Raw genomic sequence first — 14,851 nt, 5'->3', positions numbered from 1 at the left:
GATGAGGTGCCGGCAGGAGGCAGACTGGCTCCTTCAGAGATGCCTGTGGCTCATAAATTCTGGTTGCTCGACCTGGAATTTGACACTCCACTTCATTATTCCCTAAGAGCTCCCAGCCTGCAGATTTACAAGGGCTAATTGGCATCCTCTTTTAAAACTGTGAATATATTTAAGAGGGCTATGAAATTACCATTCACTCGGACCTTCATATGAATTTATTTAATAACATTGATTTCTTCTTTACATCCAGCTACCATCACTCATATCCCAGGGAAGAGATTTTGTGTGAGACGGAGAAAAAGGCAGCACAGGGCAGGTGCTTTCAGGATTTGCTTTGACAGATGCTACTCCAGCACCTCCCTGAAGTCACCCCCGCCCCAGTGGATGTGCCAGGCCTGGGCCACAGCCCACCTCCTCCATCCCTCACTGGACTGATGCCCATTGTGGACAGGGGTTGGATTTAGTTATCTTTTACTTCCAAGCCTGGGATCCTTTTTATGGATGGGTTTCCCCATGCCCATAGGGTGTATAAACAGATGTAGGAATCCATTCCTCAAATTCTTGCTGGGCCTAGTGGGGAGATGGCTGGTGGCCTCTCCACAAGATGCCACATGAGGAACAGGGGCAGCACGTGGACCACTCAAGTCTATCACGGAGCAAGGGCCCAGTCCACAGCCCTGCAGCTGTTCCTAACAGCTGTCCTGCCAATCCCAACAGTCCAAGTTCCCCTGCTCCTGGGCCAAGAACAACTGCCACTGGGGTTAAGTCCCTGAGGTATCAAGGAGATTCCTGGAGATCAGCTTTGATATAGACAAGTTGTGCTGCCAGAGTTTCATAAAGAACATGTCTCAGGTTGCATAAGCAGCTTGAACCTACAGTTTCTAAAGTGCTGTCCACACTATTGATGTGGGGGAGCAAACTGAGGTGGCAGCATCATGGGGTGAGGTGCTGGGCCCCCCTCACCATTAGGGAATGTGTTACGGATGTGATGCTCACCCCTGCCCCCAAGGTCTATGATCTGGACCCAGTCCCCAGGCTACAACATTGGTGTTTGGGCCACACTGGCAGGAGGCAGAGGACAAGATGTTCCAGTGATTTATAGAACAAGGAAAAGAACATGGAACAAAGAGCATCCGTAAGTTCAGAGCTGTGCATTAATTATACCCATAGCTCCTCAGAAATGCTCCCTAGACGACTTAGGTGCTTTTAATTCTGAAGTCATTCCCCAGAGAGTCTGTTGGCAGCTCTATCACCACTGATGGACAATCACAGGATTTTCTCACTTGGGGAAAAGGGAAGTGAGCCCCTCGGCATATCTGGAGGCTGGTGCCCTGGGGTAGGTGGGCACAGGATCAGACAGATGCATGCATTGGTTTATTTAAATAAGCAAGTGACCACCATGAGGCCTTGACTCCAATAACACCCATTTAAGACTGAAAATGGTGTAGACAAAGTGCATTTAATCACAGGAAGCACTTACTGTGAACCACCCATCCATCTCTGCAGAAGAACAGTATCTATCACACGTCATTGCTGTGGAGCCGTCAGTCAGGCTGGGGCAGTTGATGTGAAAGCCAGCATTTGGGAAAGACTTTGGCACCCCTAACCTCATGGCTCCAACCAGAGGAGCACTTAGGACACAGAGGATGTAGACATAAAATACAGACAAGGAACATGGGCATGAGGTGGGACATAGGACATGACGTGAAGTTCCTGGGAGCACTGAAGACACAGACATGGGACACTGACATGGGATGCAGTCGGGACCTCCAGGGAGTACAGGCATGGGGACAACTTCATCCTGAGATAGGTGGGCAGAGCCCCACAGCAGGAGGACCACTGCTTGAGTGTGGCTGGGTCTTAATGGAGGGGACAGAATGAGCTGTGAAGGAGCAGGAAGGATGGTTCAGACAGAGGAAGAATCCCAACAGTGTAAAGGGAAATGAGGTGACCATCTTTGAGAAATGAGCCACAGAAAGAATAAGGAAGCCCTGGGATCCACAAAGGCATGACTGACCCAAAGGGTCTGTCTGGAAGAGTAAGGCATCGCTACTCCTACTCAGGGTTCCCATAAGATCTGTACAAACCTCTCATCCCTGGCAGCTTGTCTACCTCTCCCCAGTTCTAAATGATGCCCTTACACCAGCCTTCTCCCAGACACTTAGTCAAATGCCACTCAGTACTGTCACCGTGGCAGGCATTTGGCTACAACACTGCAGGGCAGAGCAGGGAGCTGACATGTGGCTCCCAGGTTGGTAGCAGCTGGGCTCCAAGAAGCAAGGGTCCTTAGGACTGCTTCCTCTCTTTGAGCAGAAGCACGGGAAGGCTCTCTGGACATTAGATTTTTATTTACAGGAGAAGGATGCCTGTTGTACATAATGTTGTTGTTTCCAAAGACCCCTTCAGCCAAAAAATCAGTCTAGGTTTGAGTGTCACCTGTACCTGTAATAAAAGAAAAATATGCATTCTAAAATCTGCTCAGGCTCAGGGCTGCTCTTAGCAAAGGCTTTGGACCCCAGGTTGGATGTCCAAAGAGTGGACAGCCACAGTTGGGCTCCCCAGGACAGATGACCCTAGACCTCTCCACACTACGCATGTGCAGGTGAAGGAGTCACAGAATGCATCAGAATGGAAAAGCAGCCATGGGTTGCAGGTTCTATAATGCTTTATGTGAATAAAGGATGGAGAAATAGCAGCTGCTGTATGGGAAGGCCATTCTGCTTAAGATGAAAATCTTAACTGTTAACATGAGAGGACAGGGGAAGAGACATAGGGAAAAGAGGACTTCATTCATTTTTTCCAAAAAAAAATTTTGTCACAGGGCACAGGCACTCATGAGAGAGAGAGAAAGAGAGAGAGGGAGGGAGAGGGAGAGAGAGGGAGAGAGAGAGAGCGAGCACAAAATCACCCTCTAGAGGGGATGGCCACTCTCCTCTTGGGATTTTGAGCGACATAGGGTGGGTAGGGAGAAGAGGACTTCATTCTTTTTTTCCAAAAAAAAATTTGTCACAGGGCACATGCACTCATGAGAGAGAGAGAAAGAGAGAGAGGGAGGGAGGGAGAGGGAGAGAGAGAGCACAAAATCACCCTCTAGAGGGGATGGCCACTCTCCTCTTGGGATTTTGAGCACACACGCACACACGTATGCACGCACACCTGGCATGATTTCCAAGCTGCCAGGTCTGGGACTAGAATTGCAAAGTCAGTCATGTGGGATCCAGTCGCTTAACCTCCATGCCACCTGCTGGCTCCCCTTCATTATTATTTTTTAAAAAAGACTTTTTTAGAGCAGTTTTAAATTTATGAAATATTGAGCAGAAAGTACAGTGAGTTCACATCCATTCAGAGGTTTCCTATTATTAACATCTTGCATTAAGGCGGTATGTTCATTAAAACTGAGGGAATAATACTATATACATTACTACTAACTGAAATGCACTGTTTGCTTTTCTGTTCACTCTTTGTATGGTACATGGTTTTTTGTTAGTTTTGAGAGATTTTTGCTAAAGGGCATGTATGTTCACCATAAAGACAGAGAGACAGAAAGTGAGAAAATACCCTCCCACCCCCCAGGAGGAAAGTCATGCCACACTCTCTTTCCTCCATTCTCCTCTCAGGATTTTGGGCTTGCACTAACACACACCCTGGCATGAGTTTCAAGCCACTGGTCTAGGACTCGAACTGCAGTGGACCACATGGGAGTCCAATGCCTTAACCACTATGGGTATATGGGTTTTGACAAATGCATAATGTCATGTATCCATTGTTACAGCAGCACACAGAATAGTTTCACTGCCTTAGAAGTCCCCTGTGCTTCACCAATTCATCTTTCACTCATCCTTCCCCGACCCTGGCAACCACTGGTCTTTTTACTGTCTCCACTGTTTTGCCTTTTCCAGAATGTCATATAGTTGGAATCATATAGTATTAGCATTTTAAAATTAGCTTCTTTCGCCTAACAATATTCATGTAAGGTTCGTCCATGTCTTGTCATGGCTTGATAGCTCATTTCTTTATATCACTGAATGATATCTCATTATAATGATGTTCTGGTTTGCTTATCCATTCATCTATGAAGTTGAATCGTAAATCTTGAAGTTGGGTAACATCAGCTCTCTGACTTGTTTCTTCCTCAACATTTGTGTGGGCTATTCTGGGTATTTCACCTTTCCACAAAACCTTTACAATCAGTTAGACAACATACACGACATTAACTTGCTGGGATTCTGACTGTGACTATGTTGAATCTATAGGTGAGGTTGGGAAGAAGTGAAAAATTGACAGTACTGAGTCTATCTGTGTTAGTTAATTTAGACTGCTCTAACAAAATACCATAAGTTGGTGAATCATAAGGAACAGAAATTTATTTATTATGGTTCAGATCAAGATCAAGATGTCCAAGATGCCAGAAAAATAGGCATGTTGGACAGGCCTGTTGCTCACAGATGGTACCTTCTGTGTGTCCTTACATGATGGGAGAGGGTAAGCGAGTTCCTCTTTTATGAGGGTACTAATTCCCTTAGATCTAATCACCCCAAGGCCCCATGTTCAGGCTTAGGATTTCATCAGATGAATTCTGGGGGTACACAAATTGTAGGACTTACCATAAAGAAGGGATTTTTTTCATTTAACATTGCTTTCACTAATATCCCTTGAATTTTGCTGTTATTTTTTCAGTTTGATTTAATTCAAAGTATTTTTTTTTAAATTTCTCTTAAGGCTTCTTTGATCAGATGTTATTCAGAACTATTCAAATGTTTTGGAATTTTCCAACAGTCTTACTTCTATTGATTTCTAGTTTAATTCCACTGTGACCTGTGAACACACTTAGTGTGATTTCTATACTTTAAATTTGTAAAGGTGTGTTTTATGGTCTATAATGTGCTCTCTATTAGTGAGTCCGTGTGAGCTTGAAAAGAATGTGTATTCCTGCTATTACTGTATGACATAGTCTATAAATGTTGGTTAGATTCAGTGGCTTAATGGTGCTGCAGAGTTCAGCCATGCCTTCACTGATTTCTTCACTTCTGAGAGCAGAGTCTATGACAGAGGACTCACGTATTCTCCTTGCAGTCCTACCGGTGTTCATATCGACCACTTTGACACACTATTGTTAGGCACCTACACATTAAAGATTGATGTCTTCTTGGAGAACTGACTTCTTACCATTAGGTAATATTCCTCTTTATTTGCTGAAAACTTGCCTTGTGTGAAGTTGCTTGGTCTGAAATGAATGTAGCTACCCTAGGTTTCCTTTCATTAGTGCTAGCATGGTTTCTCTTTCTTCATCCCTTTATCTTTCATCTTTATATGTCTATATATATTTTAAGTGACGTTCTAGTAGGTAACACATAATCGTGTGTTTTTTATCCACTCTGACAGTTTCTGTCTTGTAGCTGGCTTATTTGAACCGCTTACATTTAACATGATCATTACAGAGCTGGAGGAGTATCTGCCATATCTGTAACTTTTTTACTCTCTGCTCTTTGTTCTTTCTTTTTTGTCTTTTACTCCTTTTATTGAGCATTTTATATTATTCCATTTTTTCTCCTCTTTTAATATATCAATTTTACTTCTTTTAGCAATGTTTCAATGGTTACCACACAACTTGCAATGTAGTTATAATTCATCCAAAACTACTTTTAAACAACTACATCACCGCACAGTGAAGGTTCCTTATAAAGGAGTATCCCCAATTCTTCCCACTCACCTCTAGTAACATTAGTGCTAGCATGGTGAGGTGCTCCCTTCCCCACCCCGGGCTTCTTTCAAGATTCTCTCTGATTTTGGTTTTCCATAGTTTGAATATGTGCCCAGGTTTAGACTTTCTGATATTTATTCTGCTTGATGTTGGTGTTCCTAGAGCTTTCTGGATCTGTGGCCTGGTGTCTGTTATTAATTTTGGAAAATTCTTAACATGATTATTCTAAATATATCTTCTATTGTTTTCTTCCTTCTTCTACTGGTATTCCCATTATGAGTATGCAATACCTTTTATAGCTGTTCCGTAGTTCGTGGACATTTTGTTATTGTTTTTAAGTGTATTGTTATTTCTCTTTGCTTTTCAGTTTGTGAAGTTTTAAATGACACACCTTCTAGTTCCCTGATTCTTTCCTCAGCCCTGTCCAGTCTACTGATGAGCCCATCAAAGGCAATCTTCATTTCTGTCAGTGTTTCTGACTTCTAGGTTTTTCTTTTGATTCTTTCTTAGTTTTCATCCCTCTGCTTGTATTACCTATATATATATTTTTTTGAGAGGTTTTTGCTATAGGGTGCATGCACTCACCAGAAAGAGAGATACAGAGAGATAGAAAGCGAGAAATCACCCCCCAGGGGGATAGTCACACCACAATCCCTTTTCCTCTCAGGATTCTGGGCATGCACGCACACGCACCTGGCTTGAGTTTAAGCCACAGGGTCCAGGACTCAAACCGCGGTTACCTACATGGGAGTCCAGCGACATAGCCATTACACCAACTGCTGGTCCCCACATTACCCATCTTTTTCTTGCACAATATCCACTCTTTACATGAGACCTTTAGCATATTAATCATAGTTATTTTAAATTCCTGGTCTGATAACTCCAAATCTCTGTGAGAGAATTTTAGTCTTTTAGCATGTCTTATAACATTTTTGCTGAAAGCAGGACATGAATACTAGGGGAAGGAACTGAGGTACACAGGACTTCCATGTGAGGTTTTCACGTTCATCTGCATAGGGGCTGTGCTGCGCTTACTGTTTGCTGGAGCTGTAGATAGCAGGTTAAAATTTCCTCTGCTGTCCTTATTTGTGTCTTCTCTGTTGTCTTTGCATTTCCTACAAGGCTTCTTCTTAAACAGAGTCTGAGTTTTGCAAGTCTTTCAGTTGTATCTTATGATTATGATGTGGCAGTGAGGTCTGGAGTCAGTCCTCTAGGGAGACTATGTCCCTGGGCTATGACCTTCGCAAGTGCATCTCAGCCACTGTCCCCCTACACACACCTCGGTGAGAGAGAAAGGCTAGAGAGGGGTAGTTGGTATTTCTGTTTGCCCAGGTGGGATGGCTCTGGTGAAACAGTTTCCCTTGAGAGCAGCTTTATTAAGAATGGAGTGCCCTGATGTACTTCAAATGGTCCCCTTTCCTTCCCTCTGCAGGCAGCACAGCTGAGATCATGGTGGGTCTCTAGGAGTTTTCTTTCTCCAGCAAGTCCACACTCAGTCTCCAGCATGTACTCAATTCCTGGTAAACTGTTCCTACACCTGGTAGGCTGAGTCTCTGTCTGTCTCTCCAGTTCTTAGGAGAGGTTTGCTCTGTTACCACCAGCAGCCTCTAGCCCCTGCTTCCTGCCAAGTGTGCTTGGTTATTTCTGCTATATTTCTTGATAAGAAAAGTCAGATACTAATATTTAAAGGTATCTGAAGATTCCTCAGGCATCAGGACAGGTGAAAAATCATTCTGCTGGCTAGAATCCTGTTCTCAACATTGACGAAACCACTACTCAAGCAATTTAGAGAAGACCCTGCTTCTCAATTTCATAAGAGGCGATCTGTCTCCCGAGTGAGCAAAAATAATGAATCTGAACCAATTGACATAATTAGTTGCTCTCCACAGTTATTACAACTTTAATGACATTTCAAATTGATGTGATCTGGCTCCAGAGTCTATATGGAGATCGGGAAGATTTACACCAGAAAAAGAATCAAATGGAAGGTGAAAGCACAGATATCCCAGCAACTGAAATTGCTTACATCTGGGGGCACACACGCTGTGCCTGAGACACGGAGATGAAGAAGGTGGGCAGGCTTGTGCCCAGGAACATTTTAGGGCAAATCTTTTCAATACATATACATAGTGTCTGCCCACTAACCAGGGATATTTTTCATTGCTACACATAGGTGTTCTTGCTCAGGTTTGTTTTTGAAATATGCAATCCTCTCATTCTGTTTTTCATTTTCTCACATTTGATAGGAACCAGAATCAAAACTCTTCCCTCCTCCTCTTAACTCCATCACAGAAAAGCCACAGTCTACTGCCTGAGTCTTACCCCAGGGGCAGGAGTATGGCAGGGGCTCAGCAAATGGTGTGGGACAGCCAAGGAGGATGGAGTAGGGTTGGCATAGGGCATCTTGACTTCAGAGAAAGCAAAAGACAAGTTTCTATAGGAAGTCCTGTCCCTGGTTAATGACTGCTGGCAAGTGACTCATTAGACCCAGACAACACTGGTGTGTGTGTGTATGTGCGTGTGTGTGTGTGTGTGTGTGTGTGGAGAAGTCCTGATAAGATTGGAAATCCCACGTGACAGATTGGAGTCTTACCTTTAAAGTCAAATTGGTAGATATTTTTTAAGGATTCATGAAGAAAATAAAAGCTTCCTAGTGCCTGTGGAGCAAAAAGAGAAAATAAATGAGACTGGTACTGGGAATATTTCTAAAGTGAAGCTTTAAGTAATTAATAAAAGAACCTCTTTTAAACTAGGGTCAGAGTTTTACTAGTTGTAACAGTCACCAGTCATTGAGAGATGGTTAACCACAGATAACCTGCAAATACCCAAACACTAACAAGCCAAATCACATAAATTAAGCTGTGAAATTGCATTTCCTCCAACAGATGCCTGAGGTCACAAGGCGCGTGAGAGTGACTGAGGGGAAGGGGTAGGGCTGGTCAGACAGTGAGCAGAGGACCTCAGGTACCAGCAAAGAGGAAGAGGAAAGGGGCTGCCTGCCCCATCCAAGGTCAGACCACATAAGGCCTTATTCTGAGGGAAAGACTTTGAGCACAACTTTTTATTTTGAAAAGCGTCAAGTCTTCAGAAAACTGAAAGCTAGAACAAGGACATGGTGCTCCCTTGCTTCCTCTTTCTGCACACATGCATTCTCATGCACACATGTGCACAGACGTGTTCTTCATTTCTAGCAGAACCACGACCCATAATACTTCACTCCTATAAACTTAGATGTGGATCTCCTGATGAGAACAAGCTCCCACATAACCACAGAACTACTATCGCACTGAAGAAAATTAACAGTAAGGCCAAAATATTATCTGATATCAAAGCCCAGATTAAACTGCTCCAGTTATCCCACATGTTTTTTATAGCCCTCATCCTGGCAGAAGGAGCAGAGCTGAACAGAGACATTAGAAAGCTGCTGCAGTCACGCTGCACTGCTCCACTGGGTGCCACTCAACCATCCACAGGGCACCCACGAGCCCACCCACGTGACCTTCAGAAGCAACACAGGCTACTTAGTCACATCAACTTTCATCTTTCTGACAATTCACTTAGCTGGTTCCACATTGTTCAATATATATTTGGTCAAGTAGGCAAAGCTGAAATTTACTACCATAAGAGACTGAGCATGGGAAATAAACTTATTTTAATAATTATAGAAAAAAAGTATCAGAATCAGTCAACTTGTTTCCCAAAATGCCAAGATATTTTTAATCTATGGACTGGTCTGAGTCTACACTTTCCAATGTGCTATCCTGATGGACTGTGGAGGACAATTTGGACCCAGGGCAGCAGATGTTACACAGGGTGGTGGAAGCAGGTGTAAGGTCACTGAAGTGGGGCCCAGCCTCGTAAAGATGCCACAGTGGCAATCACACAAAACAAAAACATGCTGTGCCCAGAGATCAGGGCCCTCATGAACACGACTGGGAGGACCCACATGGGCTACCCACCTCGTGGAGGCATGCCGCCTTGTGCTCACTTCCACTCATCCACCTCTTCTGCATGCCACCTTGTGCCCACCACCACTCTCACTCTTGATTTGCTCCCTCAGACCCACCCACCCTCTCAAATGAGCTCACCTCCTCACTGTCAAACTGTGTTCAGGCTCTGCTGGAATGTCACGTGAGGGCTCAGGTAGCTCCCTTCCCTCTTCCATTCTGTATCCTGCCAGTGTGTCTTTCCATGCAGTTCTGTGTTCACCACTTCCATCCTACTCCTGAAACAATTCTAGTACCTCCTGCTGGTCCCCTACCTGCCTCCTGACCTGTGCACCCCCATGGCAGCTGCCAGGCTCCTCTGCACAGTGACTAGGGGCAGCCTGGGCCCACCCAGGCACACAGTGGAGCACCCATTTCCCTCTGGTGGCATGTGTGGGATTCAGTTATGGTCAGGGCACACACTGGTCAGACGGACATCTCCTCAGAAATAATGTTTTGATTCAAGAAATCAAATGGGGTCAGCAGGTGGGTGGTGGTTAAGGCATTGGACTCCCACATGGCTGACCGTAGTTCAAGTCCCAGACTTGGCAGCTTGAAAATCATACTGGTGTGTATGTGTACAAGCTCAAAATCCTGAGAGAAGAGACTGTGGCATGTCCACCCCCTGGAGGGGTGATTTCTCTCTCTCTCTCTCTCTCTTTCTCTGGCAAGTGTATGTACCGTACGGCAAAAACCTTAAAAAAAAAAAAAAAAAAAAAGCCCAAACAGCGAAAACCAGCTATCTCACAGAACATATCTTGATGGCAATTACTGAAAACGAGACCACTACTCAGCTGCCAAAGCATGGTCTGTGTGAGCTCTGGGCACGGGGGTGTGACTTTTTGACTCTATAGTCTGTGCTGTATTTGGAGAAGGGGAAGTAGCCACCACTGAAGGGCACCCACCCATGCCATCTGCACCCTGGTCGAGCTCAGGCAGCTCTGAGTGCCAGTGTGTACACAGCGCGCACACAGACATGCACGTGCCCACAAGCATGAGTGCCTGATGAGGGCAGGAGAACCCTGATGCCACAGAAGCACCTGGGAAGCCTCCCGGCCCTTGCATCCTGACTACCAGCAATGTGTTCACAGCTTTGGCCAGCTGACGCAAGATGGGACGTTCTGCTGGTGGGGGGGAGGCAAGGGTGAGGCGATGAAAGAAACCCTGAGAAAGACTCAATGCAGGCTGAATGTGAGTGAGGGAGTCTGTTACTTCAAAGGTGCCTCCTCTCCTCGCTAGATAGATCTCTGCCCTATCAAATAAGCCAGTAGGTAGGGGACACTGCACATCACAGCATCTGACACTGAACCCCAGAGCCCTGCCCTAGCAGCGAGAAGTCACTGGGCTGTGAAAGCTCCATGGATTGGGACTTAGTGTGTTCTCATGCTGATGGGCGCATGTTTGTCCAACCAGGAGGGCTCACTATGGAGCAAGCACAGGGCGCATGGACTGTCGTCGACTCTGGGGTGGTGTGGATGGTGCTCACCTAACCTATCACTGTGAAGGTACTCGCTTTACTCCATTGAAATGGGGACTGAGCAACCTTCATAATAGATCCTGAAAACAGCTGGAATTCAGCTTCTTTTTTGGGGAGCAAAACAGAATAGAGGCCACCTTTCTGTATGAGGGGCAACAGGACATATGTGACGTGGAGGCAATTAATCTTTCTCCAGAAATCTAAGAAAGAAAATTGCAGGGCTATATCCCACAAATGCATTTTAACATCTACTCGGATGACATGAGCTCTGATAAAGAGTATCTTTTTAGTTGTTTCAGATAAAGAAGGCACTCTGAAAAGGCATAAGTAAATAAATGTCAATGTAAACATTTAAACTATTACCTCATCAAATGTGATAAAGCTAATACAATATTATGAAGTTTACAATAAATGTTAAATAAATTGCCAATGCAAGCACAGAAACTGTAATTCATAGAGTCAGAAAATCTATAATTAGCTCTAATGAATATTTAAAGTCAAAGTTCAACCCAACTTTTTCAATGTTACCCTGCTCTATCAATACAGTTCAGGGTACCCATTTATCACAGAACACCAGGACGTCTGAACAGTGATGCCTGGGTTCTGCTGACAGGAAGTTCCCAGCTCATCTGGGCCTCTGACCGTAGTGCATGTCAACAGTATGTTTGTCACGTCTGCGAATATTGACTCCTTGCCTCTTTTGCTAAAAACAATTAAAATGCTTTTTACATATTTATAAACCTGACAATCAAGAGTGCTTATTAGTTCTCCATTAGTGAAATGCAATCCAGTTGCTTCTCTGTTTCTGCTACAGCAGCAGACACAGGGCAGGGGTGCCTGATACCCCTGGAGGCAGTGACAGAGTCTGAAACGCCAGAGTTCACTGGACAGAGCTGAGTCCCTGGGGGTATTGAAAAGTGGGCTTTTATGGTCCACATAAAAGATCCAGATTCCTCGATAACCTAGAATGTGGAAAGGCTGGACTGTATCAACCATATCTCTATAACTAGAGATATCGCGAGAACCTAATAGGGCAACTAAAACTTCTGGTCACCACACAGTGGGCTTCCACACCATTCAGCAACCAAAGTGGAATGGCACAGCTTATCAGGGTGGCTCAGTAGCTCTATTGCAGCTGTCTAGTGAAAATGAAGTGTTTGCAAATGCTATTAAGCCAAGTTCTCAATCTCAATTGGAGTCTGGTAATGTGATAAATGGGCACACCATGTCATTTAGTTTGATTTCAGGAGCTAAATTCAGATAGCAGCAGGCCCACTTTGCAAACACACCAGACTCAGAACAACAATGGGAGCAGACTGCGTCACAGACATTCAAACAAAACCGACATGCCACTCCAACTTCAGGGCAATCACACAGTATGCATTTGTTGAGCATGGTCCTGCTTCGCTGACGGAGCCACCTGCATGAAGGCTCAGGGGGATGACTCAGACCCCGGCAGAAGCCAACGAGGAAGGAACACAAAGCCACTAGTTGGAAACACCTCCATCACTCTTTATTTGCAAACAAATCAGACGGCCAGTAATTTATCATTTCTCCAATTAGGTTAGCAGCCAAAGTATATATCATTAACCTGAGGTCTCAGCATCTGGCTTGCTTTCCTATGCAACAGAGCAAATTCCTAAAAATCATATCAAACCAACTTGGCAGAAAGGGACACACAGGGACAGATCTCTTCTCCAGATACTGAGAAAGGGGAAACCATACAGGTGCTTCTTACCTGTGGCCCAAAGTGGAAACAGGACCCTTAACCTGTGCCACCAATGTCCCTGTAAAAACATCATCCTGATTTACAACAGCACTGCAGGTCTGGGCTCCCAGTGCACCCCTGGAAAGGGGTACTCTCCTAGGCAACGAGCTGCTATATTCTGCTAGGATAGGAAAAAGTGTGGAAGAGATCACAGCATGTGCGAAAGGAGAACTTCCCCTTCCAGAATCAAAAGCAATACAGAATTTAGAGATTCCTATCTCACTCCGAGACAACGCAACATTTTATTGTTTCTATTGATAGAGCATTTTCAACTCATTACTTTTAAAAAGTAAAATAAATAAATCTATGAACAGAAAAAAATTCATAAGATAGTGTTGAGAACTAATTTTAAAGTTTACAACAATAAAGAGGACATGAGTTGTTTTAGATTATAATCAACAGACTTGAATGAATCAAGCTGAAAAAGCCTCACATGATGAATCCCCTCAGTTAAACCCCTCCTTCCTGACTGAGCAGACCGTGCTGCAAGGACACAGGAGCCCCACAGTCGATGGATGGAGCCTTGCATCAGCAGGAGGCATGCTTAGCCTCACCTACCTCAATGTCCTTACATTCTTTTAGGATCTGTTGCAAATATCTCTGCTACCTGAGAACAAAATTTAGGACCTCAGAGAGAGATCAAGCTTGATGCTGCTTCCTCATTTTGGAAATTAAAGTACCTGCCCAAGTTCAGACAGGCATATTGGCTCTGAGCCTACGCTGACACATTTTTGTCTTTTCGTAACACAGGAGAAATGATAGGACATTCAGATTCATATGGACTAACTGAGCATGGATGACAGGAACCACAGGGTGACATCATGTTCCATAAACTTGTGACCTGACAATTTCTCAGTTAGCTTACACCCAAGAGGAACTCCTGTGCACACACACACACAGAAACACATGTGCATTCATATACATATGTGCACACACATATACAAAGCACACACACACACACATACACACACACACACATATATATATATATATATATACACATACACACTACATACATAAATCCCCTCCTTAGAGAATGTGGAGCGCTCAGGGGATAATCCCCCTCCCCCAGCCCTTGGCAATCACCATTCTACTTTCTCTATGATTTTGACTCCTCTACTTCATATAAGTAGAATCATACAGTATTTGTCTTTTTGTGACAGCCTTATTTCGCTTAACATAATACCCTCAAGGTTCACTAATATTGTAGCATGTGTCAGAATCACTTTCCTTTTTAAGGTTGAATTAATACTTTATTGTGTATGTGTTCATGTGTGTGTATATAATACACATTTTCTTCATTCATTCATCCACTACTGGACACTTAGGGTGCTACCATGTTTTTATCTTGTTTTGTTTTAGCTATTGTGAACAGTACTGCTAAAATGTGGGTGTACAAATATCTCTGAGACCCTCTTTTCAATTCTTTTGGATATATATCCAGAAGTGAAATTGCTGGATCATAGAATAATTCTGTTTTTAATTTTTTTCAGGATTGTACTGTTTTCCTCAGTGATTGTACCATTTTATATTTCTACTAGCAGTGAACAAGGGTTCCAATGTCTCCACACCCTCATCAGCACTTGTTCTCTCTCTCTCTCTCTCTCTCTTATTAGTTCATTATAGTTTTTTGTTGTTATTTAGCGAGAGTTTTGCTATAGGGTACATGCACTTGCTGGAGAGACAGAGAGACAGAAAGTGAGAAATCAACCCGTGCCCCCAGTGGGATGGCCATGCCACAATCTCTTCTCCTCCATTCTCCTCTCAGGATGAATGCACATGTACATGCACCTGGAGTGAGTTTTAAGCCACTGGATCTGGGACTCAAACCGTGTTCAACTATGTGGAAGTCCAACAATGTGACCATTATGCCACCTGCTGGTCCTAGTTCATAAGTTTTTTTTTTTTTTTTTTTTGTG

At 44.0% G+C, this 14,851-nt stretch overlaps 1 protein-coding gene across 2 annotated transcripts in view; it reads right to left on the bottom strand.

Moving 5' to 3' along the window:
* INPP5A (inositol polyphosphate-5-phosphatase A) overlaps positions 1–14,851 on the bottom strand; it is a 198,869-nt gene that overhangs the window by 91,520 nt on the left and 92,498 nt on the right. For both annotated transcript variants that reach the window (XM_027771238.1, XM_027771239.1), the window contains exon 4: positions 8,295–8,358. In XM_027771238.1, coding sequence (XP_027627039.1) covers positions 8,295–8,358 — 64 coding nt within the window. The remainder of the gene's footprint in view (positions 1–8,294; positions 8,359–14,851) is intronic.

The sequence above is a fragment of the Tupaia chinensis genome, unplaced genomic scaffold (genome assembly GCF_000334495.1).
Source record: "Tupaia chinensis unplaced genomic scaffold, TupChi_1.0 Scaffold000197_1, whole genome shotgun sequence".
Taxonomy (NCBI): Eukaryota; Metazoa; Chordata; class Mammalia; order Scandentia; family Tupaiidae; genus Tupaia; species Tupaia belangeri.
This window is presented reverse-complemented; position numbering and strand designations above follow the sequence as displayed.